The sequence below is a fragment of the Eptatretus burgeri genome, chromosome 5, assembly GCF_056783735.1.
Source record: "Eptatretus burgeri isolate ZD-2024b chromosome 5, Ebu_testis_v1, whole genome shotgun sequence".
Classification (NCBI taxonomy): domain Eukaryota; kingdom Metazoa; phylum Chordata; class Myxini; order Myxiniformes; family Myxinidae; genus Eptatretus; species Eptatretus burgeri.
The window spans coordinates 56,621,852-56,646,575 of NC_140965.1; the positions used below are offsets into that span (position 1 = coordinate 56,621,852).

Here is a 24,724-nt window from a genome sequence, read left to right on the forward strand (position 1 = left end):
AAACAAGTGTGATTTTTTTTGATGCTGTCATAGGTGGCTTCGTTATGACATCATAATTGCATATGTCGAACGCTTTTTCTGAACAGTATGAAAATTTTTAGGGTCATCTGGACTAAATTGTATGGGGGGGGGGATGATGACGTCATCGGTCGCGTGGTTCGGTAGTGTGGGAAATTAAGTGAAATGAAAAACTTGTATGCTTGGATAGATTTAATAAATAAATCTTAGCAATTGCTGTGGCAGAGAGATTTGTCTGCAGCAGCCAAGGACTCTGGCAAACACAGCACCAGCATAACCAAACTGCCCAGCATAAGCATACCACTCAAGATAACCACACCACCTGGCAGAACCAAATCGCTCGGCACAACCAATCCACCTGACACAACGAAACCACCTGGCACAAACAAACCACCAGCCACCATATCTGAGTCCACCTTTGGGGCTCTTGGCACACCAACCAGGGTGAGAGTATAACCAGAGATAGATTGGATATAAGGGAGAGTTTTTGGATGTAAGACTCAGTGTGGTTTTGGTTGCTCTCCACTGTGCTGGTTGAGCTGCTAACATCACCTCCGCTGGCATGTGGTCCTTCAATAAAACTGCATTTTGGTGAATCCTCTTCGACCGACGATCTTGATGCCGGGCCGGAGAACGGAGTCCTTAACGCCTTTTTACATTTTTACACCTCGCCCTTCCATGAGCGAAGGATTTTGTATGAAAAACAAAACAAAACAGAATTCCCCATTGCGCGGTGCATGCCAGCCATGACGAAGTAGTTCGTGACAAAGGCTTCAGCATTGAAATTTAGGCTTCTTTAAATATTGTACTTTCTTTTGTAAAACGCAATTCTTCGCTATATGAGACAAAGATGTAAATACGGTATTGTGTGTGTATATATATATATATATATATATATATATATATATATATATATATATAAATAATTGGGAACTTGAACATTGTTGGAGATAAAAAAACAGTGAAGGGCGACTTGTTGATGACGAAACTGCAAATGCGAATTGTCCGATAGCGACTTGTTTATGACGAAACTGTAAATGCGAATTGTCCGAGAACGACTTTGAAATGAGAGCGAGAGAAGAACCTTCAGAGTTTAGGCTTTATTCCATTTGATTGGAGCCGCTTCTGTGGGCACACCGGGGAATACAGGTTCAGCTAGGAGTACATAAGCAGTAACGTATACATGTGCAGTTAATCAACGCAGACTAAATCCGCGTAAGCACGGAGTTCGATATAATCTCCATTCTCACCAGTCAATGAGCACCTTCAGTCAACGAGCACCAAGTGAACAGCCGATGTAAATGGCAATGCCCCGGGGACAATCACTCCGTGCCGCGGAGACCTCCCCTTATACGCGAGACGCACAACATGTGATCCCGCGTCATGTCCCTCAATTCACCTCAATTCACCACAGACTTGTTCATGACGAAACTGTAAATGCGAATTGTCCGAGAACGACTTGTTCATGACGAAACTGTAAATGCGAATTGTCCGAGAACGACTTGTTCATGACGAAACTGTAAATGCGAATTGTCCGAGAACGACTTGTTCATGACGAAACTGTAAATGCGAATTGTCCGAGAGCGACTTGTTTATGACGAAACTGTAAATGCGAATTGTCCGATTCGGTGAACGTCCGACGGCTCGTCTCTCCCTCCCTCCCTCCCTCCCCCTCTCGCGCTCTCTCGATGTGCAGGTGTTGATCCCTGCACACGTTGTTGATCGTGATGAATATTTTACCGAAGAAAAGTTGGCACGTTCGGAACAAAGACAATGTGGCCAAAGTGCGCAGGGATGAAGCGCAAGCGAGAGACGAAGAGAAAGAGAGGAAGAGACGCTTGGATTTGGCGGAGCAGGAGGCCCGGACGGATTTCCTGCGCAGGCGGATCCAAGGACGGGAAGCACGACCTGCCGTCGAAACGGTCCAAATCCCTGGGAACGTTGTCGATTTGTTCGGACAGAAAGGAGATCCCGGGCAGCAAAACGCGGAGCACGAGGCGGACAAGAGATCGGAGCAGGAAGGTCGAGAGAAGGCCATGGGGTTGCTCACCTACCTGGGTCAGTCGGCGCTGGCTTCGTCCCCCTGGTACCTGGAGCCGCGATGCGCCGCCGAGCCCGACGTGAAGAGGTCTGAAAACATGTCACGTGATGAGCGTCGGAAGAAGAGAATGGACCCTCTCGTCGGGATGAAACGCGAGCACGATGGCCGCGAGGACAAAAGTTCCAAAGGGGGCCCTCGGTGCTCGACACAATCCTACGGTGCGGGTTCCGGGACCACTCTGGCCAAGATGCGGGCCGAGCGTGTCCGGCGAGAAGCGGCCGAAAGGGTCCGGGCCCGGGCCCTGATGAGTCCGGACTCGGAACGCGGGGGTGCTGCACCAGGGGGCACCCGCGGAACGAGACCCCCGCAGTACAACTCTCAGTTTCACCCTGAACTTATCCGAGCGAAAAGGAAGCCACGCCCGTGATCCACACCACTCTCCCGTGGTTTACCCGCTTGGATGGCGTCGCGTCGCACTCAGACAGGGTTCACCCCGGTGGTAACAAGGACGCTCGCGGAGACTCGACTTTCATTGGCGCACTCCGATTTGTCAGGACACCTGCACCAAGTACTGCTGTGTGTGTGTGGCACATGTTCAAAGCAGCTCCGTAACATCGGAGACAGATGTACAGGACAACAGATACATTATACATATATATATATATATATATATATATATATATATATATAATGACATTCATGTACTTAAAAGTGGTGGCTTTTGGGTTCATGGTCCTCAATTGACTTCATGATACGTATTATTTTCTTTGCCATTGAAATTCAAGCATCGAATTGCATTCTTGGGGCAATCAGGGTGAGCTGAACCCAATGTGAGAGAATTTATGAGATGTTAAGGTGACATTTCAGAGAGAGAGAGAGATATATATATATATATATATATATATATATATATATATATATATATATATATATATATATATATATATGTAAAGAAGTGAATGAGTGAGAGCGGGGAATTCTGGAACAAGGAATTGGGGGTTTGAGATAGCACTACAGTGGAGGGAGTGCCGTCCGGCTTTCAGAGTTGGTTTGCACATCATCAACGGGGCACAGCGATACACCCTCGATGCCGTACAGGGATTGAAGAGGAAGTCCGTCTCGCCCGTATCCACTGCAGTACTTTGTTTTCTGTTGCCACTTGCTTCGGTGATCCGTCCCACCGCTGTCGTGCTTTGTGGCAAGAATGCTCTCAGGGTTGTCCGAGCTGAACCCTATCGCTGCACTCGGGTCTTCTCTGGCAGGGTCTTGGGGGCATCGCCATCACGGTAGTTTTGTGGGCAGCTTTGGTTGATAACCGTGATCTCTCGCTTCATTTGCATTTCCCGTGTTCTTCCGTTCTCGGCATTCTCCCATCGTACCCAATTCCTGTAAATAAATAAACAAAAATCCCCTTTGAAACAACCCACCTACCCTAATTTCACGTTATCCTTCCTTGTTCTTCAGTTTCCCTTATTTTGATTTTAATGTACTCACGCTCTCCTTTAAGCTGTCTAGTCTGGGTTTGAATCCAAACCCAGCTATAAACTATCATCCTGGTGTTTCACAGGCAGGGTGATTATTTAACGTGTGTCCCTCAGATGGACGTTAAACCGGGCATCCTGGCAGCCACCGTTAGTTATGTGCAGATGGAGAGATCCAGGGTGGATTAAAAACACTGGGTGTTAGTTGGGGGATGCCAAACATCCCATGCTATCCTTCGTGGAGAGCAGTTGAGTTATCACCGCCCAAGGAACAAATTACTAATTTCTGCCTCAGACTGGCAACCCATCCAGTATTGTGCTTCCCAAGAAAAACTGCAAATATTAAGACACAGGGCCGATGGGAAAATGGGGATTTGATGCCTGGCTCAGAACGGAACAAATATATTACTGAACTGGAAGGGCACTCGGTAGAGCGCACACCTCCACCACGTGATGCCTGATCCATGAGAACATATCGGGCCCAGTAAATTTTTGAAATATCATACGAAACAGTACTATCTCTCAATGGTGACAAATCACTTAAAAAAATTATCAGATACGGATCGGGATCTTCACGAAAATTGAACCAATTCTTCCTCGTCACACATCCAACATGTCCACCAAGTTTCATCCGAATCCATCCACATCTTTGAGATATCGTGCTATATATAGTTTTTGGCCCCGTTTCTCAATGGTGAAGAAGCACTTAAAAATTCTAATAGCCGGATCCGGATCCTCACCAAAATCTAATCAGTTCGTCGGTGTCACACACTGAACCTGTCCACAAAATTTCATCCAGATCCATCCATAACTTTGAGATATCCTGTGCACAGACAAACAAACAGAAAGAGGTGAAAACATAACCTCCTTCACCTTGGGTGGCAGAGGTAATAAACATATTACATACTGTATTGCTGAACTTTAATGATTAATATGATTAAATTGAGATGATGAGGATGGTGTTGGAGGGGAGGGGTGCAGTGGGGGAGGATGCAGTGTTGGAAGGAGGGTTGTGAAGAGGATGAGTGTTCCTCCTGAGGACCATCTAGGGAGGACCCCTCCTCAGGCTGTATTGGAGCTGAGTGCAGCGGGATGTTCATGGTACAGAAGACAAATGCAGAGAGTGGGTGTGGTGCAGGGCACTTGCCGTTTCACAGCTGCCACGCACGACCCCAGCGAACACATCGACGCTGGGTTAACATTGGCCCGACGTCAGTACGACCATTGGCCTAACATAATTTCGTCCATTTGTCCCATCACTTTTATGCGAGTGATGAACCCACAAATAGCGAGGCTTTACTGTGTAACATTTTCTAAATAAGAAAGAAAAATGTACCACCTGTCCAAATTCATCAATGAAAATAAGAAATACCTTTTTATGAAATGACCTTCTCAAAGAAGGACAGATGCATCCACCAACTAATACTTAGGTGGTAATGAGCTCGTTTGAAGACATATCAACTATCTTGAGCATACGCCATGGGCAAATTAACAAATTACATGTGAGCAGAACATGTACATCGTAATGGTAATCGGGCTCCTGTAAAACGAAGCAAGCATTAAAGTAAGAAAACAAAGTTGATTTCTCATAATGGTGATGGCCTTGTTCGGAGGATAATCAAATGGAAGCAAGTAATTTGTTCAAAATAGCACCTTTCTCAACACACAAGTTGACGTCAATAAAAATACATTACACGAGCTCAAAGCCCTTCTATTCAAAAAACACTTGTAGCGTTTCAGAAAGTTAAACAAAAGAATAAATCACTTTATTCTGAAGGAAAAAAAACAACAGAACAAACAATTTCCTTTTTTTTTCTTTCCAGAAGTTCAAAGACATTCACAAAAAATATCTGTTAACAATTCAGCATCTTAGGCCCAAAAGATAAATAATACAATAGAACAATTTTCACAGATACGGTAAGCACAAAAGAGAAAGGTACATATCGGCACCAAAATGCAGGTGGGAGGAAAACTGCCTTCACCATCGCTCGGTTAAAACTCCATTTGCAAAACTATTCACTGCATTGTCAGTGGCACTTAAGCATCTTGGCTTTTGCAGCGGTGCATGCGTGTGGGACTGCGACCGAAGCCGTCACTTTGCTATGTTGACGCGCTTCGCCATCTCGATGACAACATGCAAAGGCAACTTATCTTGGTGCAACGGTGCGATTCGGCTCAACATGAAGCCGTGACCATTCGGTGCACAGAAAGCCATGTCAAGAGCAAGGTGCAGGACAGCGAAAACATTTACGCAGAGTTCAGTGTTCAAGGCAACAGGAAACGACGATTATTAAAAGAGCTTGAGCTTATCGTTGAAGAAAACTCAGTTAGTAGATTCTGAGGTATCGTGGTATGTTTTCAAGCAAAACAGTTTCGAGTACATGAGAGATGCAGTGGAGCGCCGACCGCTCGGCGAAAGTCGGCCGAGTGGCACAACCGAGAAGAGAGTGACGCAAAGATGGCCGTCGTCGATCTTTGGATTGAAGACACCGGCGGCGGGTAACAATCCATGATATGATGTCGTGATCGAATTGCAAATCGTTTCAGCTTTCCATCCCACCGTTTCAACGTCGGCCTTAAAAATAATTCTTTGCACATTTTTCACAGCAATACCTCAGCCGTGGCAAAAAAGAAGGCAAAGTCCAGGAAAAAAAAAAAAAAAGATGTCTCGAAGAAATGAACGTCATTTTCTTCATCAAGATAATTAAACTTTGTGCATGTCCTCATTGTACTGATGTTGATCAAAGTTAAAATTGTGCCAAATCACAACTCTGGAATTTCAGTCGAAATATTAAAAAAAATAATAAAAACGACAACACACGCATCAGTGTAAAGGACAATACTTTCTCTGATGCTTCGAGCAAGACTGGTCAGCAGCAACAAGTTACCCACAGAAATATTCATTGTCGATACTATCGACAAAACCACGTAAAGAAAAAAAAAGAAGAAAGTAATCTCAAAATGTCTTTGCTTCAGTGGTCAACTCAACATACCTCCAGGTATCCTTGACAACCTTTTTGCACAAGTGCACATTGTGAGCAAAATTACATAATTAGGTTGATAGCAAAAGGCCAGCACCGCCTTCCTGTTACATCCATCTGGGGTAATCCGCATGGGAGCAACAGGTGCTCAGCAGCTTAAATGCCGAAGCAAAGAGGGCGACGCAAAGTGCTTGGTCCCAGAATCTCATCAATTCAGTTTTTTTGATTGAAATAAGCAACAACTCCATTTCTTGCTTCAATCACACAGGTTTGTCGATGACAGCAACACCTGAAATAGTGTCAGAATATAAACAAGGGGTGAAAATACGGAATGCTACATTTTATTAAGCTCGACAGCAAAATAATCGCGTCGGCTGTAAGATATTTTTACATTTTCTTTTGCACAAGTACCTTTTAATCTTTACTAGCACGAGTACCAACTCTTTATTAACCATTATCATGTATGTTACGCAACGCGAAAAAATAAGATCACGGCATGAATTGTACCGAAGCAATGATTTGATGTGCATCGTAGAACCCATTCTTTCATGCTGTTGTGGTTTCAAGGGCAATCTGTCGTCGAATACAATATACATCCCTTTTGAGATTTTCAAAACCCACATCATATCGGATAATAAACAAAGAAAACCAGCCCATGACATTTCTAAATTAATGATATTGTCATGTTCAGCAGGTTAAGACCGACCTGGACGGATAGCCGAACGGTTCTACCTTGAAGGTGAACACGTGACCCTTGGAGATTATAGCACGCGCAGGACGGGAGGTCGGCGAAGCACGTACCGGATGTGGTCACCAGGACGGAGGACAAGGGTTTATACTCGAACCCACAACGAACAGACAGACACAAGCAATCTTAATAAATAGAGGTTTAATGACATAAAATCAAATATTGATAATGGAAATAATGAAGCGTGAGGTAACCTAAATTCCTATTTGAGGCGCCTCCACACAGTTACAAAAACGGACAAGGGGAAAAGATAAAACAAAAGAAAAATCCCTCCTTTATTCTGGCACTTCGCTTCGGGGCCAGAAGTGATCTGTTAGAGCTTGATGATTGAACCCACGTCGTCTGACGTGAGAAGCCTGCAAAATGGCGCCAAGACGCTCTCTGGGTGGAAAACATACAGGAGGCAATTCAGGCAGAGCTATTCAACACCAGGGCTCAGAAACTGCCGTGCAGATTATTCTCACGATCGCACTTGCCGACGCCACTCCTCTGCAAAATGGTGCCATCTTCCCCGATTTTACAACATGAGGCTCCAAGGCGTGGTCCCACACTACCCAGCCAAACAGTCAATGGTTAGCATCTTGCTACATTACGCGTGCAAATTCACACAAACAAACAGGATTTGCACTGCCTTTTCCGTCTTGTCGAGGGCGGCCAGCCAGCGCCTCCGTCTCAATCGTGCTGCTCAGAGAACCTCCCTTCACGCTCCTGTTTGTGTCCCGACCACCGATTCTGCCTCAATCCTCGTCTCTATACCAGGTCCGCTCGCCCCACAATGGCCCACCTTCCTCCTCGAACACACAACGGACTCACGCCTAGTTATTGCTGAGAGACGCACTCTTCTTCTCTACTCAAAAGTGTACACGCTTCGCAAGTCAGCCGAACAGTAATGGCTTGTGTTTTTCTCCAGCACGCGAACTAATTCGCCTCAGCACGAATACGAAAATCGTGTGCAGCCTTCTTCACCATGTCGAGAAGAGATTGAGCAAGATCCTTTTTGCCTCCAATCCATACCTCACACTCTCCTCTCCCCCGAACCTTCTGATGCCACGCCCATTCATCATCCACCCCAGGGGCGTGGTTTGCTAATTGTTATTGCTGGAGATGGAGTTTTTTGCCTGCTTGGAACGTTGGGCTCGGTTATTGTTGTTTTAAGGACGTGATTCCTTTTTATCGCCGGTCTTGTAAATGCAAAAACAAGAAAAGGTCACGGCAGCAATGACATACTGGGAGAAATTATCCTTAAACCCTACCTAATTAACACAGCACCACCCCCTGTGCGGTGACACAAAACAACTTAAGCTGACAGTTTTCCCGACTTAATTTACATTGAAATGTCTCCTGCTGGTTCACGGACCATGCTACTCGAAACAATCCTACCTTTGCTCGGAAATTCCTCCATCTACCCCACAAACATTACAATATTCATGGTATAAGAAAAGGGAGTTCATAAAACACATTCCCCTGTGCAGTCTTGAGAAAAAGGACATGAGAAGGTTCTTTTACACTCTTGCCTTGCATTTCCAAGCACAGTCTATATTTCTTATGAGCCACTATTTGTCTGAATCTCAATATTCCCCAAAGCTGAGTGCATGACCGGCAAATTTTATTGGCTGAGATGGCGTAATATTTTGTCCAAGTACTGCTAAATTTGAGGTTTTTGAAAGCACCAACAATGCGATTTGTGTTCTACAGTGAAATAAAAGTAAATAATTCAATTGAAATAAAAGAAAGGTTTTAAAGGCTGTAGAAAACAAAAAAGTTTTTTTGGAAGTTTACCACCATTGATGCACCATCTTTTAGACCACCTTATTTGAAATGTTAAATTAGTTATTCATGCCTGTTGTTTGTGTCCTCTATGATGTCCCGAAAAACGGTGAGTTTCCTGTTGGGAATGTTTATCAATTTTGTTTGACTGATAGTGTATCTTGTTATGTAGCAATTCATACAATGGTCAAACTTTCATATATAATCTGGAAACTTGTGTTTTTTTCACTTCCTAAGATCACATAGGACTACAAATCAGCTGTTTCCAAACATTGCTAATGACAAATTGATGGCATAGCTCTCGTACAAGAGATGGTTGTCTACAAAAGCCATATTAAAACCTGTAAAGATCTGTTGGACTGCTTTATTCGAAGTGTTGATGGTAAATCGGTTGGTTACATGGATGCTTACCGAGTATTTGACAACTACAGCATCATTAATTCGCTCAAGGACAGAACCAGACAGCTTCGTACGGCAGGGAGAACAGTGTTATCATAATGGGCACTGGAGATGGATAACGAAAAATCAAACTCAAGCCCATCTATGTTGCTCTAGGTGCAGAAAGAGCAGCAGCATTGCCAGGATTGCATGCACTGACTGGTAGTGATACCACTGGTCACATCAAAGGAAAGGGGAAGTCATCATGCTTCAAAGTCTTCATGAAGGCAGAAGAAGATGTTATCTGTGCTCTTGCTGGACTTGGTGTTGGAGTGTACCCATCACCAGGGGTGTTGTCTGGATGTGAAAAGTTTGTGTGTCAGCTGTTCAACTCTGGGTTTGCATCAGCCAAGGCACTGAGGTGGCACATGTTCAAGCAGCTGAAGGGTAACAAAGGTGTGGAGAAGCTACTTCCGACTCAAGGATGTATCACTGAGCATATATTGCGCGCACACCTACAAGCCAACATATGGTTGCAAGACTTAGTAGCTGTACCAATTCTACTGGATCCTGTTACTCTGGGATGGCGACAACTGGACGACGGCCACTATGTCCCAGTTGTCTCAAAAGTTCCAGCAGCACCGGAGGCTGTGGTGGAACTTGTGAAGTGTTCCTGTGTCGCCAGTAAGTGCAGTCGACGGTGCTCTTCTAAGGCACATAATCTAGCCTGTACAGAGCTCTGCAAGTGTGAAGGAGCTGAAGACACATGCAACAATGTCGCAATTGATGAGAATTCAAGCGATGACGAGGAAAATGAGGACTTGGATGACTAAATAATTATATATGCCGAAGCATCTTCATGTTTTGTATTTGCACATCCATTCAAATTGTATGTTCTCAGTACTACAGAACGTCCTTTTTGTGCATATTTGGCTGTCATCTTTTGGGGGGTTCGTAAATAATGCCTAACGAGGTTAAATTTAGCTAAACAGATATTTTTTATTATCTCTGAATGTGCTATAATGGGTAAAATATGGCGATTTCTCAAATTTTGGATTTTGGTGACTGCTTGTGAATAAAAAAAAATTGGAAACAGCTGTTTTTGTGTTCACTGTAAACATAGGAAGTGAAAAATTACAAGTTTCCAGATTCTATATGAAAAGTTGACCAAATTACACTATGACAGGTAAACTGACTGAATTGTTTGACTGACAGACAGACACACTAAAATCTATCTCGCTCATCTCTGCATATGCGTGCTTGAGACGAGATTCTGTACAATTTGCCAAATTGAGAGACAAAGTACTGCTAAACTGCAGGTTCATGTTCCAATTTGTGTTCCACGGTGTTCAAAATATGAAATTAAATTGAAATTAGGTAGTTCCTCGACCATAGACTGACAGACAGAGTGAATCGATTGCTTAATCCCGCTTTGCGCTGCGTACGCGGGGTAAAAATGGAATGGATGTTCCATCTTACATCCCTGTTCCATCCAAATAACATGTTCCATGTTCATAGGAGAATTATTTTCATTGTTGTTCGAGTAACATGTTGGCTTTGTTTTCGGTTATGAGGAAAAGGAACTGAATTGATCGTGCGATTGTAGAATAAACTTTTCCTCGTCACATCACGCTGATGTTATTGCACCGATGATGCAACAATTGAATGATACGAGCACCGAGGTGTGCAATCAAAAATAATTAGCTGCAAAATTTAACCAGAGAGTTCATCGAATACCTTAACCCACACGGTGTTCAAATATATAATCCAATTTCAGTAAAAGAAAGATTTTAAAGGTAGTATTAAAAAATTAATTCCAGAAGTTTACCACCGTTGACGCAGTGTCTTTTACACCACCTTATTTAACATGTTAAATTAGTTATCCGTGTCTGTCGTTTGTCCTTTATGATGTCCTCAAAAACAGTAAGTTTCCTGTTTGGAATGATTTTCAATTGTGTTTGACTGCGAGACAGGCAGACAGATTAAAGAATTTACCTTACCTCCTCTGCGCATGTGTGGTCAGGACAAATTTAGAACCAAAGTACTGCTAAACTACAGGTTCGTTTTCTGATTCATGTTCAAAATATAACATTCAATTGAAATTAAGTTGTTTCTCGATCATAAACTGGCATTGTAGAGGGACAGACGGATATACAGAAGTGAACCAATTGCTTAATCCTGTTTTTCGCTTCGTGTGCACACGATAAAAATGCAGTGATGAGTATGGATTTGTATTTTTTGCTATTTCCAACAGATCTTTAATCCTTGCCTGCATAGCTTCGTCCCATACTCATGTTGCTGGACAACAATGTCCAGCTGTCAGAAGCTGGATTGTAAAATTCCACCGAGGATAGGTTTGATGAGCCATCGTCACCACCCACAACGAAAAGCATACCATTTACGGTACACACTCCTGTAAGGGAACACACGTGAGCTTGAACAAGAATACTTTCATGGTGGAAACCAGAAAGTATACGTTTACAATCACAACCCAACGTTGATTCATTTTTGCATAAATTGTACCTGCATTACGTCGGCACATGTTCATGTCTGCCACCTGTCGCCAAGCATTGGTTAGGGGATTGTACACCTCCACACTTTTGCGTACCAATGGTCCATCATGGCCGCCGACGGCAAACAGTTGCCCATCAAGTACACCGACTCCTGCGACAGTTGGAAGAACAAGTGATTGGTGCATAACATGCAAATTTTTAGTGATAGCATGCCCGCCTGACAGAGCTAGTCCCATCTTGATTAGTTTGGGACGTTCAAGTCATGAGGCAGTCCTGCTGATTGACGATTTGAATATCTCAAACGAATCAAGATGGTACTACCTCTGCCAGGCGGCCAGCGGTTCAGCAGTGAGGTCCAGATAGGTAGTTTGAATGCGGGATCAATGGGAGGGAGAGGTGTTGAGGTCGTGGAAATGATGCAGAGAAAGGGGACAGGGTGAGGCAGTTGGTAGGAAGATACAAGCTGTTGTGCGATGGAGGGTTTTTGAAGGTGTAATGGCATGGAAATAATAATATTGGATGAAATCAGCAAGAAGATGGTCAGAGTGAAAAGATGGGGAGGAACGGATAGTTATGGCATGGTTAGTGAGACGGAGGCAAATGGCGAGTGTTTTGTCGGTTTATGGATCACAAATGGGAAGGACCGAGGCAGAAAAGCAGGGATTGAGAGACGCACTGGAGATGATGATGGGAATTGTTGAGCTGGAGGTGGTGATGTGCATTGCAGGGGACTTCAACGTGCATATGGGAGTATCGGAACCAGGTGAAGAGGAATGTATTGGTAAATTTGGTTGGGGAACAAGGAGAAAAGAGTGTTGGGAGCTGGTGGCAAGAAATGGGATGGCCATCGCTGGTTCATTCTTTCTGAAACGGGAAAGCCACAACATTACTTAAGGGAGTGGACTGCAAATAATTGAACTGAATTTGTTGGAAGTGAGGAAGTGACAGTTATGGAGGATTAAGGATTGTAAGGCAGCGGGGGTGGGGGGAGGGGGGTAGGGGGGGAGCATGTCACTACCCGGCATAAGCCGGTGGTGTTTGTTATACACATGATGAAAAAGAGGGAAGTTAAGACCTCGGGTTGGAGGATGATTACCTCGGGTTGGAAGTTGATTAGAAGAAGGAGGGGTTAAGGGCCAGGTATGAGGAACTTAGTGAAGAAGCCAAAGATCTGGAGGAGGAGTGGAAGAAGTATGGAGAGGCATTTGCCATTTAGGGGATTTGCAGAGGTTTTGTGTGGAAGGACATCAGGAAAGTGTACATCATCAATTCTGGGCAGAAATCAAGTTCGATGGATGGAGGAAGTAGTGAAGGTAGTTGGGGAGAAGAAGGAAGTTTGGAAGAGGATGGAGAAGATCAAGGATAGAGGGAGACAACCGGATGCAGGGTTTATACTATACACCTGTATGGGCAAAATAAGAAAGCAGCAAGGAGAGCTGTGGATAAGGTGAGGAATGATATGGAACACGAGGTGTATAACAAGTTGGAAGAGGATGGTGGGAATAAGATGATCTCTAAGCTGGTTTGTGACAGGGATGGGGATTGTATGGTCATGAAGTTGGGGGGGGGGAGGGGGTGGTGATTAAGGATGGTGTTGGGAGGCTTGTTACAGAGATGGGAGGCAGTAGTGAAGGTATGGGAAGGACATGTCAAGGAGAAGGGAAAGTGAATCTCGTGTAGATCACGGAGGAGGAGGTGTGGACAGCAGCAAAGAAGATGAAGAAGGGAAGAGCACTCAGCATTGACGAGGTGCGTACAGAGATGATAGTTGCTGTGGGAGAAGTCGGAGTTATTTGGATGAAGAGGCTGATGAATGTATGTATGAGAGAGGGTTAGATTCTGGAGGATTGGAGGACAGGGATAATTGTGCTGATATGGAAGGGGAAAGGCGATGTTCAAGATCCAGGGAAGTACAGGGGCATTACGCTCCTTAGTCATGTCATGAAAGTGGTGGAGAGGACTCTGGATGGGAGGATAAGGAAGAGTGGAGATGGGTATCGAAGAATAGCATCATGGGTTTAGAAAGGGTAGCAGGCCGACAGATTGACGTTCATGCTGAGCCAGCTTGTGGAGAAGAGGTTGGAGGTGCAAGGTGAAATGGCATTGGGATTTGTGGACATTGAGAAGGCTTATGACAATGGCCCGAGAGAGATGGTGATGGTGACACTGAGTTGGTGCCGGAAGCAGAAGTTAGGTGGGTGGAAGGTATTTGCAGTGCCTTCAGAAAGTATTCTCACCCCTCAACTTTTGTCACATTTTGTTGCGTTACAGCCTGAATTTAAAATGAATTAGTTTTAATTAATTTTTGTCACCGATCTACACAAAATACCTTATAATGACAATGACAAAGTGAAAACATGTGTTTAGAAATGTTTACAAATTCATTAAAAATGAAAAGCTGAAATATGTTGCATCAAGAATTTATTCAACCCCTTTGTTATTCCACTCCAAATTGAGCTGAAGTGCATCCTATTTCCTTTGATCATTGTTGAGATGTCTCCACAACTTGATTGGAGTCCATCTGAAGCCAACTCGATTGATTGGACATGATTTAATAGGAAACACACCTTTCTATGTACGGTCCCACAGTTAACGATGCATGTCAGTGCAGAAACTCTACCATGAAGTCCAAGGAACTGTCTGAAGAACTCCAAGATAGAAATGTGAGGAGGCATAGATTTTGAGGAAGGTTATAAAAAAATTTCTAGAGTGTTGAAAGTTCCCAAGAGCACGGTGAGCTCCATCATTAGGAAATGGAAAGAATATGGAACGACCCAGACTCTTCTTATAGAGCTGGCCATCCGACCAAACTGAGCATCTGGGCAAAGAGGACCTTGGTCAGAGAGGTGACCAAGAACCCAATGACCACTCTGACAGAACTACAGAGGTCCTTGGCTGAGATGGGAGAACCTGCTGGAAGGACAACACTCTCGACAGCACTTCACAAATCTAGACTTTATGGAAGAGTGGCCAGAGGGAAGCCACACCTGAGAAAAAGGGCACATGACAGCATGCCTGGAATTTGCTAAAAGGCACGTGAAAGACTCCGAGAGCACGAGGCAAAAGATTCCGTGGTCTCATGAGACGAAAATTTAACTCTTTGGCTTTAATGCAAAGCGCTACGTCTGGCAGAAACCGAGCTCACCTCATCACGCATCTAACACCATCCCCACCATGAAGCATGACGGTGGCAGCATCATGCTTATGGGGATGCTTTTCAGTGGCAGGGACTTGGGGACTTATAAAGACAGAGGTAACAATGAATGGAGTGAAATACAGGCAAGTCCTTGAGAACCTGCTTCAGAGTGCAAAAGACCTGAGACTGTGGCAAATATATACGTTCTAACAGGACAATGACCCCAAGCATAAAGCCAAAGCAACACTGGAATGGCTTCAGAACAAGAACGTGAAAGTCCTTGAGTGACCCAGCCAAAACCCAGACTTGAATCCCATTGTTAATTATCTGTGGAAAGACATGAAGATTGCTGTTCATCGACTCTCCCCATCCAACTTGACAGAGCTTGAGCAAACCTGCAAGGAAGAATAGGAGAAAATCCCTAAATCCAGATGTGCAAAGCTGATACAGACATATGCAAGAAGACTCGAAGCTGAAATCGCTTCTACAAAGTTGAATTGAAGACAAAATTGAATGACTCAGGGGGCCGAATACTTATTGACGCAAGACATTTCAGCTTTTCATTTTTGATTAATTTGTAAAAAATTGTAAAGTGTTTTGTGTTGATCGGTGACAAAAAATTTAAATATAGTTAATTTTAAATTCAGGCTGTAACACAACAAAATGTAACAAAAGTCGAGGAGTGGGAATATTTTCTGAAGGCACTGTATGAGGGAACAAAGGGAAGAGTTTTGGTTGGTCCTGGGATGTTGGAAAATTTCAGCGTGAACATCGGTTTGAGGCAGGGAAGCTCTCTCTCAGCTCACTCATGTTTATCTTCGTGATGGAGCTGGTAAGCAGAAAGGTAAACATGGAAGGTATTCTGGGGAGGATGTTGTATGCAGATGATCTGGCTGTTGTGGCAGAGAGGAGACAGGAGATGCTGGAAGTACTATCAGAGTGGAAGAAAGCATTTGGGAACTGTGGCCTGAATAAGGGTATGCAGAATACTGAGGTGATGTGGGTCAGACAGCAGAGAAAATGAATTAATATCAGGATAGAAGGGAAAGGGATCAGACAGGGAAGTAGTTTTGAGTATCTGGGGGGAGGGGGGACAGTGACCGGGGATGGTCAGTCGGAGGCGAGGTGCAGAGGAGGAATTAGGTGGGTGAGAATGCATGGACGATGGGTGGAGGGAATAATGGCGGACAGAAAGATATCAAGGAAATTGAAAAGGAAAGTTATGGTGACTTGTGTGATGCACTGACAGAGAGACAACAACAGAGGTTGCAGGTCTGCGAGAACAACTGGGTTAGGAGGATTGCGGGAGTGAAGAGGGTGGATAGAAGGAAGATGGATGAACTGAGGGAGAAGATTGGTGTGCAGATGAGCTTGATGGGGAGATTGATAAAAAGCCGGCTGAAGTGGGCTGGACACTTGATGGGGATAGATGAAGAGAGAATGGCAGAGAGCGGAGAGGTTGAGGGAACAAGGGAGGAGGAAAAGTGGTAGAATGTGATTGTGATGGGAATGTTGTGTGAGATGCCATATCAATAAGGTGGGGTGGATGGGAAGTGGAGAGAGTTGGCTGAGGACAGGTGGAAGTGGAGGACTATTATGGGCAAGGCAGATACTGTTGGACCTCACCCCTTATTTTGGGAAGAGAATGAGAAGAAGAACATCCAATCTTCAAGTTATTCTGTCCAGCAGTGTAGGAGTGCATTGGCAGGGATGATAATTTCCCACTTTAATATAAAAGTTGAAACATAAATTGGAGGTGGCCATCCCAACTTAGTCGAACATTGTCATACACAACCAGAGTACAACTATCACTTTCCAACTTATTTTGCTGCTATTGTGTATGCTTTTTCTGCTTTGTGGGCATATCCATCCTCTTCTGCCTCCTTTCTCTACAGGCTGCATGCATTCTGCTAGTAACCTTCCTTCGGTGAAATTCCCAAATCCTGGCTCTTTTTTTGATTGTTTATATCCTCATAAACCCTCCCAATCCCACCCCTCCCTTTCCAGTACATTTTTTCTTACGTGTGTGTGTGTGTGTGTGTGTGTGTGTGTGTGTGTGTGTGTGTGTGTGTGTGTGTGTGTGTGTGTGTGTGTGTGTGTGTGTGTGTGCGCGCGCGCGCGCGCGCGCGCGCGCGCGCGCGTCTCTGTGTCTCTCTCTGTCTCCATCTCTGTGTGTGTCTCTCGCTCTCTGTGTCTCTGTCTCTGTCTGTCTCTCTCTGTGTCTGTCTGTCTCTCTCTTTTGCTTTTATTCTGGTTTTTCCCTTCCTGTTCTTTGAACCCCTGTTTGGTTGTGCATTCAGCTTGTTCACCCCTTGCTTTCCTCTCTCATTCTCCCCCTTGCCCATTATTCCTCCAAGTATCCCTGTTGGTGTGTTTCCCTACTTTTCATTGTGTTCTAGCCATTCTGTTCTTTAAAAAAAATAAAAAAAAATTCATGGAAGTTGTCCCAAACGAGGCATAAAGCCACTCACTCCAGGTAAGGTGCTAAGAAAGAAAAAGAAGAGGAACAACTGGCAAAACCTTCACCTCGTCCTGAAACAAGGAAACCTCTTCATAGGATCACTGTGCAGGAGCGGGTAACTCGGCCAGATGGAAAAATAAATTTTCCTACCCCCATTGGGTGTTTTTTAGGAGACACCATCTCCATACTGGATGGCCGTTGGCTCCCAAAGGGAGCACATCCGCCCTTTATCACGTGTTGTTTTTCGTCCTGGCAGGGTGTCACAGTCACCCTCCACACGAGCGTAGCCAGTGAGGGGTGTTGGTTTCGTCACCAACAACCAGACCATGCGGCAGGTAGCAATGGGTTACATGTTATCAGTGGCAGTCCCCAAAGACTGTCCTGTGTTCTATCCTTTGTTCGGTTCTGTCCTTTATTCTATCTCTTTCAAAAACGTTTCGGTATAAGTGACTTATCTGTTATTGTAGTTCTGGCTAACTCTAGCTGTCCACCAAAGATGTGTCAAAGGTTTGTGTGACACATACCAGCCCCACTGCGACGTGTGCTCATCTCAGCCACGTATGACCACTCATTGTCACTCGGGCTGAAGGACTCCACTGAACTCAGGCACTGACGAGAAGCTCCATCGTAGCCACCGACGGCATACAAGAATGCTGCAAGGATAATAACCACATCATTACTTAACGACACGATAAAAACTTGCAACCATATTGAGAATTGACCATTTCAGAGTTTCACAAACTTTGATGAACTTTCTCTCTGTTTCCTTTGTTTGTACTTGATTGTTGCAATTTCGACTATTCCTGCAGGCCAGGAGGGACCCTAATAACAAATACCTGTGGACATGATGGTGCATTCAATATTGATACCCTTGGATGATACATTATGTTCTGGTTCGGCAGATATGCAAATCGGATGAGCATGGGAAAGCAAATTGAACAACGTAAACCATGCTTACCTCCCACAACACCCACACCAACACTGCTGCGCCGGGTATTCATCGGTGCCACGTTTGTCCATTCCCCCGTCTTGTGGTTAAAAACCTCCACTGTTGCTAGCCCTAAAAAATTTTTTCGGAAAACAAAAGTCAAAAACGAATAATGAGTTCCTGTCATCGATTCAGAGTTAATTAAATAAAAGCCATTGATTATAATAATCTCTTTTTGCCTTGTATTTAATTAGTGATGTCTTTTTCTCTTTGCTCTTCCTTTCTCATATTTTGATTTCCTTTTTGTCTCGCGCCCCTCTGACAAGGTCAGAGACGGGGGACATTAAAATGAGACCCGTCCGACCGACCGACCGATCAATAAACTGTCCATGTACTTTTGTGTTTGTGATGTTTCAAAAAAAAAACCGTTGAAGATTTAGCTTTCATATTGCAGATATGTATTCCTCATGACATTATCTCAACTTTAGTAGATCACGACAGTGATTGGATAAATTATGTTGCCATGGCAAGCGTCGCAGTAACTTTGCCTTTTGCACGTGATATTTCCAAAAACCGTTGAAGATTTAGCTTTCATATTGCACAGATCTATTCCTCATATCACTCAAAAAGGTGGGGGGACCTAGACTCTCAGCTCCTTGTTATTCATACCAATAATAATGCATGCAAATGAGGAAGAATAGAACAATGCTTGAATGTGAAAGCAAACAAGATTTTGCTCTTTGGTGTATTCACACCAATAGCCAGTTATTTGTCATCCACCTGTGCAAATTCCACCCTGTTTTCTCATTGGTGGTTGTGGTACAGCCTTGCTGCAACCATGCAGCAATGCATTCTGCCTTCATTCCAAATTCCCTCTCTCCTCCATATCTTCCTTTTCATGCTTCAACGTCTTCCTCTGCCTCCGCCCTTTCAAACTTTCAACATTCCTTGTACCCACCCTTCCAAGCTTCTATTTTCTGCCCCCACCTCCAAAGCATCATTTCAGGCTTCCATCTTATTTTCTGCCCCCACCCTCCCTCACACACTTTTCAGTGTTAAACCTCCACATCCACCTATTCCCCTCTTCCAGGTTCACACTTCTCCAGATATCTTGCTTGTTTAGCATTGCATCCATACCTCCTATACTTTCTCCTTCCCTCCTTGCTTGATCATCTATTGTTCAAGCACTCATATAGAGCATCAGATCCTGATTGCATGCAATAACTCGAACGGCACTCAGTGGAGCCATCGCTCTGCCAGACTGAATAGTTTGTGTTTTGTATCCCACTGATAGGCTGGATCTGCAACCAGACCTGAACCAAAATTGAATTGGCTTGTTCTCATCACATAACCAACTAATCCACCTAGTTTTGTCATAACTTTTTGAAATATCATGCGAGATATCGTTTTTGGCATCATCACTCAATGGTGAAGAATCACTTTAAAATTCTCATATCTGGATCCAGATTTGGACCTTCACCAAAATCGAATCATTTCGTCCTCGTCACCCACCCAACCTCTCCACCAAATTTCGTCCGAATCAGTCTACAACTTTTTGAGATATTTTGTTCACAGACAAACAAACAAACACACAAACAGGCAGGGGTGAAAACATAACCTCCATCCACGTTCGGTGGTTGAGGTAAAGAAGGAACGTTTACATTTATGTCTCATCACAGAACTTGCATTGCCTCCACATATTGCAGTTGAAAACTGAGCCCATATTAAATCTTTTATGTGAACGATTTTGTCCTGTCAAAAAAACCCTTCATGCTTGAAGAAAGGAGAGGACACCTCACCCGTGCTGCCATCAAAACCCCCGACGGCATAGATTAGGCCATTGAGGACAGCTGCACCCAAAGTGCTGCGTCGATTCTGGAGGTTGGGTGCCTTCAGCCAAGTATCCTTCAGTGGGTCGTAGATATCAACCGTGCGTACACGCAGTGAGCCGTTGAAACCTCCAACAGCAAACACAAGACCATTTAGTGCAACAACTCCTAGTGGGGGAACAAAAGAGTTATGCCCATGAGGATTGCCATGTATATGAAAATCATATATGTATGTATATATATATATATATATATATATATATATATATATATATATATATATATATATATATATATATATGTAATTAAAACAACACAAAATAATTCATAATACACAGAAAAGACATTTTTTGATGAAAAGTCATAAATGATGCTTATATTAAACAGCCCTGGTTGCTACTGTTTTGCGGCTGCGGGGTAATGCGGAGAGGGCTGGAGGGGAACTTCATGAACTTGGAGGAAAAGTTAAAGGAGTCGAGCTCATTTATATTTGACAAATGTTAATTAAAGTGAAAACAAACTAGAAATCTGGTTTAATGTTGGGCATAGAAAAGGCAAACTCAGTGTAATTCTACAGATGAGAGAAAAGGGAGAAAGGCGTGTAAGCGAGAAAGTTTATACCAGGGGAGTGTAACTATGAGTGAGTTACTGGAAAACATGTGACCTCATGGGGCTCAAGAGAGACGATGGATCAAAAAGGTAGGAGAAACAACACTGGAATAAAGCTCATAGCAGACAATGAGGCCATCAAGCTGGCTGGAGTGGGAGCCATTATCCTGTGCCTCCTTAGAATTTTAAAATAATTTTCAGAGCCTGAGCTTCCACAGCATCCATGCATGCTCGGCGTGTCACTGGAACTTGAGCTCAGAGTGGTGACGTGTATTCCATCAAGCTGTGCACGAAAGCCTTACGAGCTACTTGGCATGATAAAGAATTCCATGACAGAGTTGGTTATGTCACCAGCCAAACAAATATTATGACTGGTTGTAATAATGAGGCGTTCTGAAACTGCACCTCCGCTGGTGGGTGGACACTGAAGGATTGCCATACTTAAGTGAGTGTGTGAGCACACAAGATAATGTATGCTTGCACTGCATTTGGTAAAGAGAGAAGAATCATCAGCATAAATGGTAAAGACATTCTTGTATGCAGGTTATTAATCGATTAGTTGATGCGAAATGAGCTCACAGTGGCCTAATGAAGCTGATGTTTGTGAGCCAGCATCCTCAGAAATCAGATTGTTTTAATGCAAGCAGTGAGCTGCAGATGATACAGAGGGACATGAATCACTGGCACTGTTGAAGCAGGGGATTTCACAAATGGCAAAGGCCTCAATGTAATGACCATACAATGTCTGATGTACTGTAACTCAAGCAGTACCCCGTGGCTGTGGTTAGTTGCTGGTGTTGGTAAAAGTGTTCCTGGCTGGACACGGGTTCATTATGTCGGATGCAAAAACAACTTCATTACCTTGTAGAGACTCAGCCTTTCTACTTAAGGCCCGGTCACACCTTGACGTTTTAGCCAACGTATGCCGATTTTTGAATTTTTTTTCTAAAACGCTGGCACACGTTGAATACGTTATGGGTAAGTTTTGATAACATTGAGAGCACGCTGGCATACGTCGTAGTACGTTGCCATACGTCGTTGTACGTTGGCTTTATACGTTGTACTTTTTGGTTGTCCTCAAATTTTTTCATGCTTGAAATTTCACGACGTATGCCGGCGTATGACTCACACGTTCCGCTACGCTGGCCACAAGTTGTATGCACGGTCTGCGATCGTTGACAGATGTCAACACATGCTACTTGTAAGTTAATCATAAGTTGAGACACGCCGAGGTAATGTTTAGCGTACCCGAAACTTATTTCTAACCTATGATTAACGTGTTGTTGGCACGTTACGTGATCGTTGCCACACGTCGACAGACGTTACTTTTAAGTTACTCATAGGCTGAAAGACGTCGGTATAATGGATCGTCCTTGCGTCAGCGTCCACGGCCACGGTCAGGACACTTATTTGCAGCATTCTTCAAACTTTTCTTCGGCAGGACGAGGATGTTCACACTTCGATGTCTAGCTTGGCTATGATTCCAATTGTCCATCGGCAGCGTCTATTTAAAATAGTCGAGTTTGAGCGTTTTAACATGTTCAGAAGAAACGCTTCAAATTTCCAAACCCCAGTGTCAAAAAACAAAGGCGAGTGACAGCAATTTAAATCGTTCATTGTAAACAATGAAAATAGCTGAGTGGTACCGTTTAAAAGTCGTTGAGTGTAAAAAAAATCCAATTGTTGAGCGCAAGCGTCTACTTTCAATAGTGGAGATGCAGCCATTTAAATCGTTGAGTGGCAGCCTATGAATAGCAAACCCCACGTCACCGGCAAAGATAAACTGCCGCACGATATGGATAAGTTAGGCTATCGTTGGGCATAGTTTGTGAACGCCGGCTTCACGATAATTATTCGTTGGTATATCGTATCTATAAGTAATCAAAGTGCTCTATGCACATTATTAGTTCATTGTGCATTTGTCCAACCCGTTATGAATAGACCTAAATCGTAAAAACAAGCTATAGTTCATTGTTGAAAAAGCCCCATAAAATATTAGCCGCGAAGAACTTCGAACAATGGTGAAAAGATGTCTCCTACCCGTGGACACGCGGACGCAAGGACGATCCATCATAACCCACACCCTCCCCCTCACACTCACACTCACCTACTACTGCCAACATGAACAAACTACTACTAATACTAATACTGATACTGATACTGATACTGCTGACATGGACATCGACTCAAAAAGGACTCGAAAACACTGTTGGGTTCCCCTTTTATGAGCAGCATTTTTATATACCAATTCCCAAAACCGCTGGGAACACGTCTTTATATGGCAGTTGTAAGCTAGAAACACGTTCATTTATTTTTTTTTGTCGACCGGAAGACGTCATTGGAATACGTTAACATACGTCGATGTGTGTTGGGACTACGTAAAGAATTGGTTCAAAGCACGTCAAACATAAGTTAGAAATAAGTTTAGCGTAAAAAACACATTACCGCGACGTGTTTCGACTTATGAGTAGCTTATAAGTAGCCTTTGTGGACGTGTGTAAGCGTCCACATATCGTGTGTAAAAATTATCCCCATCGCATGCGGAACGTGTGTCATACGCCGAGTACGTCGTAAAATTTTGAACATGTTTAAAATTTCTTGACGTACTCTACTTACTACGACGTATGATAGCGTACTTTAGCGTTCTACTCACGTATATCAAACTTACTCATACCGTATTTGACGTGCCCCAACGTTTTAGACACATTTTTCTTAGGTCGGCATACGCTGGCAAGATCGCCAAGGTGTGACCGCGATGTTGTCACTTCCATTTCTACGGCAGTTATGATTCGAATCGTTGTGCGTCAGCCTTTTAATAGGCTACGTCACGACATCGTCGGCGATGCGTGCAACGCGCTATGCCTAAGTTAGACTATCGTTGGGCATCGGTTGTGTAGGCCAACAACAGGTTCAGCATTCGTTGGTATAAGTTATCTATAACACAACGAAACGTTCTGTGTCCGTTACTAATATGTTATACATAAGACCAAGTCGCTATGAATACGTCCGAATCTTTTAAAAAAAACATCAAAAGTTCAACGTAAGCCAGCGTTTTACATAAATTTTAATACGTTGCCATCGCTGGCTAAAACGTCAAGGTGTGACCGGGCCTTTATCGGCGGGAAAAAAAAGCTTCTGGCCAACTCATTCAATCTCAGTGCTGTGAGATGCATCTTACATAAGTAACGAGCAGCACTCAGTGGAGCGCACACCTCGGCCAGGCTGAACAATTTACGTTTTGTATCCCACCGATAGGCCAGATCTGCATTGGGACATGAACCAAAATCTAATCGGCTTATTCTTGTCACCTACCGAACTCATCCACCAAGTTTTGTCATATATAATTCGTCCACAACTTAGATATACAGGGTGTTCCAAAAAGACCTGGACAACTTTGGTTGTTAATATATTTAGAACCATAAATGACACAGGATACCCTTTTGGTTTTTTTGATACAGAAACTCAAAAGGTTTTGTGCACACCATCAATACACATCATTATGAGCTCCATTTGTCACAAACAGGACATCAAGACACGAGTTCTCGCCATGTTCATCTCAGCATGTTTGCATCCACCGGTACGCATGCAGCTGCGATCCAAGAATGAAGATCCTGCAGGTTTGCCACCTTGGTGTTGCAGAAAACATGTCTGACAAATCCCCATAGAAAAAAATAAATAAATAAAGGGGGGTTATGCCTCATGATCATGGGGGCCAGATGGTTGGTCCGTCTTGACCAATTCAGCGACATGGAAAATTTTAATTTGTGGTCTTAAGCATGACCACCAAGTGGTCATGCTTAAGGCCACACCATACATTGACCTTTGAACTCTCAC

The 24,724-nt window shown here is 43.8% G+C and overlaps 2 protein-coding genes across 11 annotated transcripts in view; one reads left to right on the forward strand and one right to left on the reverse strand.

Moving 5' to 3' along the window:
• Nucleotides 1–1,652: 1,652 nt before the first annotated feature.
• Nucleotides 1,653–3,149, forward strand: LENG1 (leukocyte receptor cluster member 1). The gene has a single exon (XM_085881947.1). It carries the CDS (start codon nt 1,746–1,748, stop codon nt 2,484–2,486), a length of 741 nt encoding a protein of 246 aa, XP_085738073.1. The 5' UTR covers nt 1,653–1,745; the 3' UTR covers nt 2,487–3,149.
• Nucleotides 3,150–5,284: 2,135 nt separating this feature from the next.
• Nucleotides 5,285–24,724, reverse strand: part of LOC147026489 (kelch-like protein 2) — a 120,197-nt gene continuing 100,757 nt past the window's right edge. For all 10 annotated transcript variants that reach the window (XM_085881940.1, XM_085881946.1, XM_085881938.1 and 7 more), the window contains 6 exons: nt 20,252–20,449; nt 18,483–18,584; nt 18,049–18,177; nt 11,938–12,078; nt 11,684–11,827; nt 5,285–6,810 (listed from right to left, as the gene is read on the reverse strand). In XM_085881940.1, coding sequence (XP_085738066.1) covers nt 6,782–6,810; nt 11,684–11,827; nt 11,938–12,078; nt 18,049–18,177; nt 18,483–18,584; nt 20,252–20,449 — 743 coding nt within the window. In that variant the 3' untranslated portion in view covers nt 5,285–6,781. The remainder of the gene's footprint in view (nt 6,811–11,683; nt 11,828–11,937; nt 12,079–18,048; nt 18,178–18,482; nt 18,585–20,251; nt 20,450–24,724) is intronic.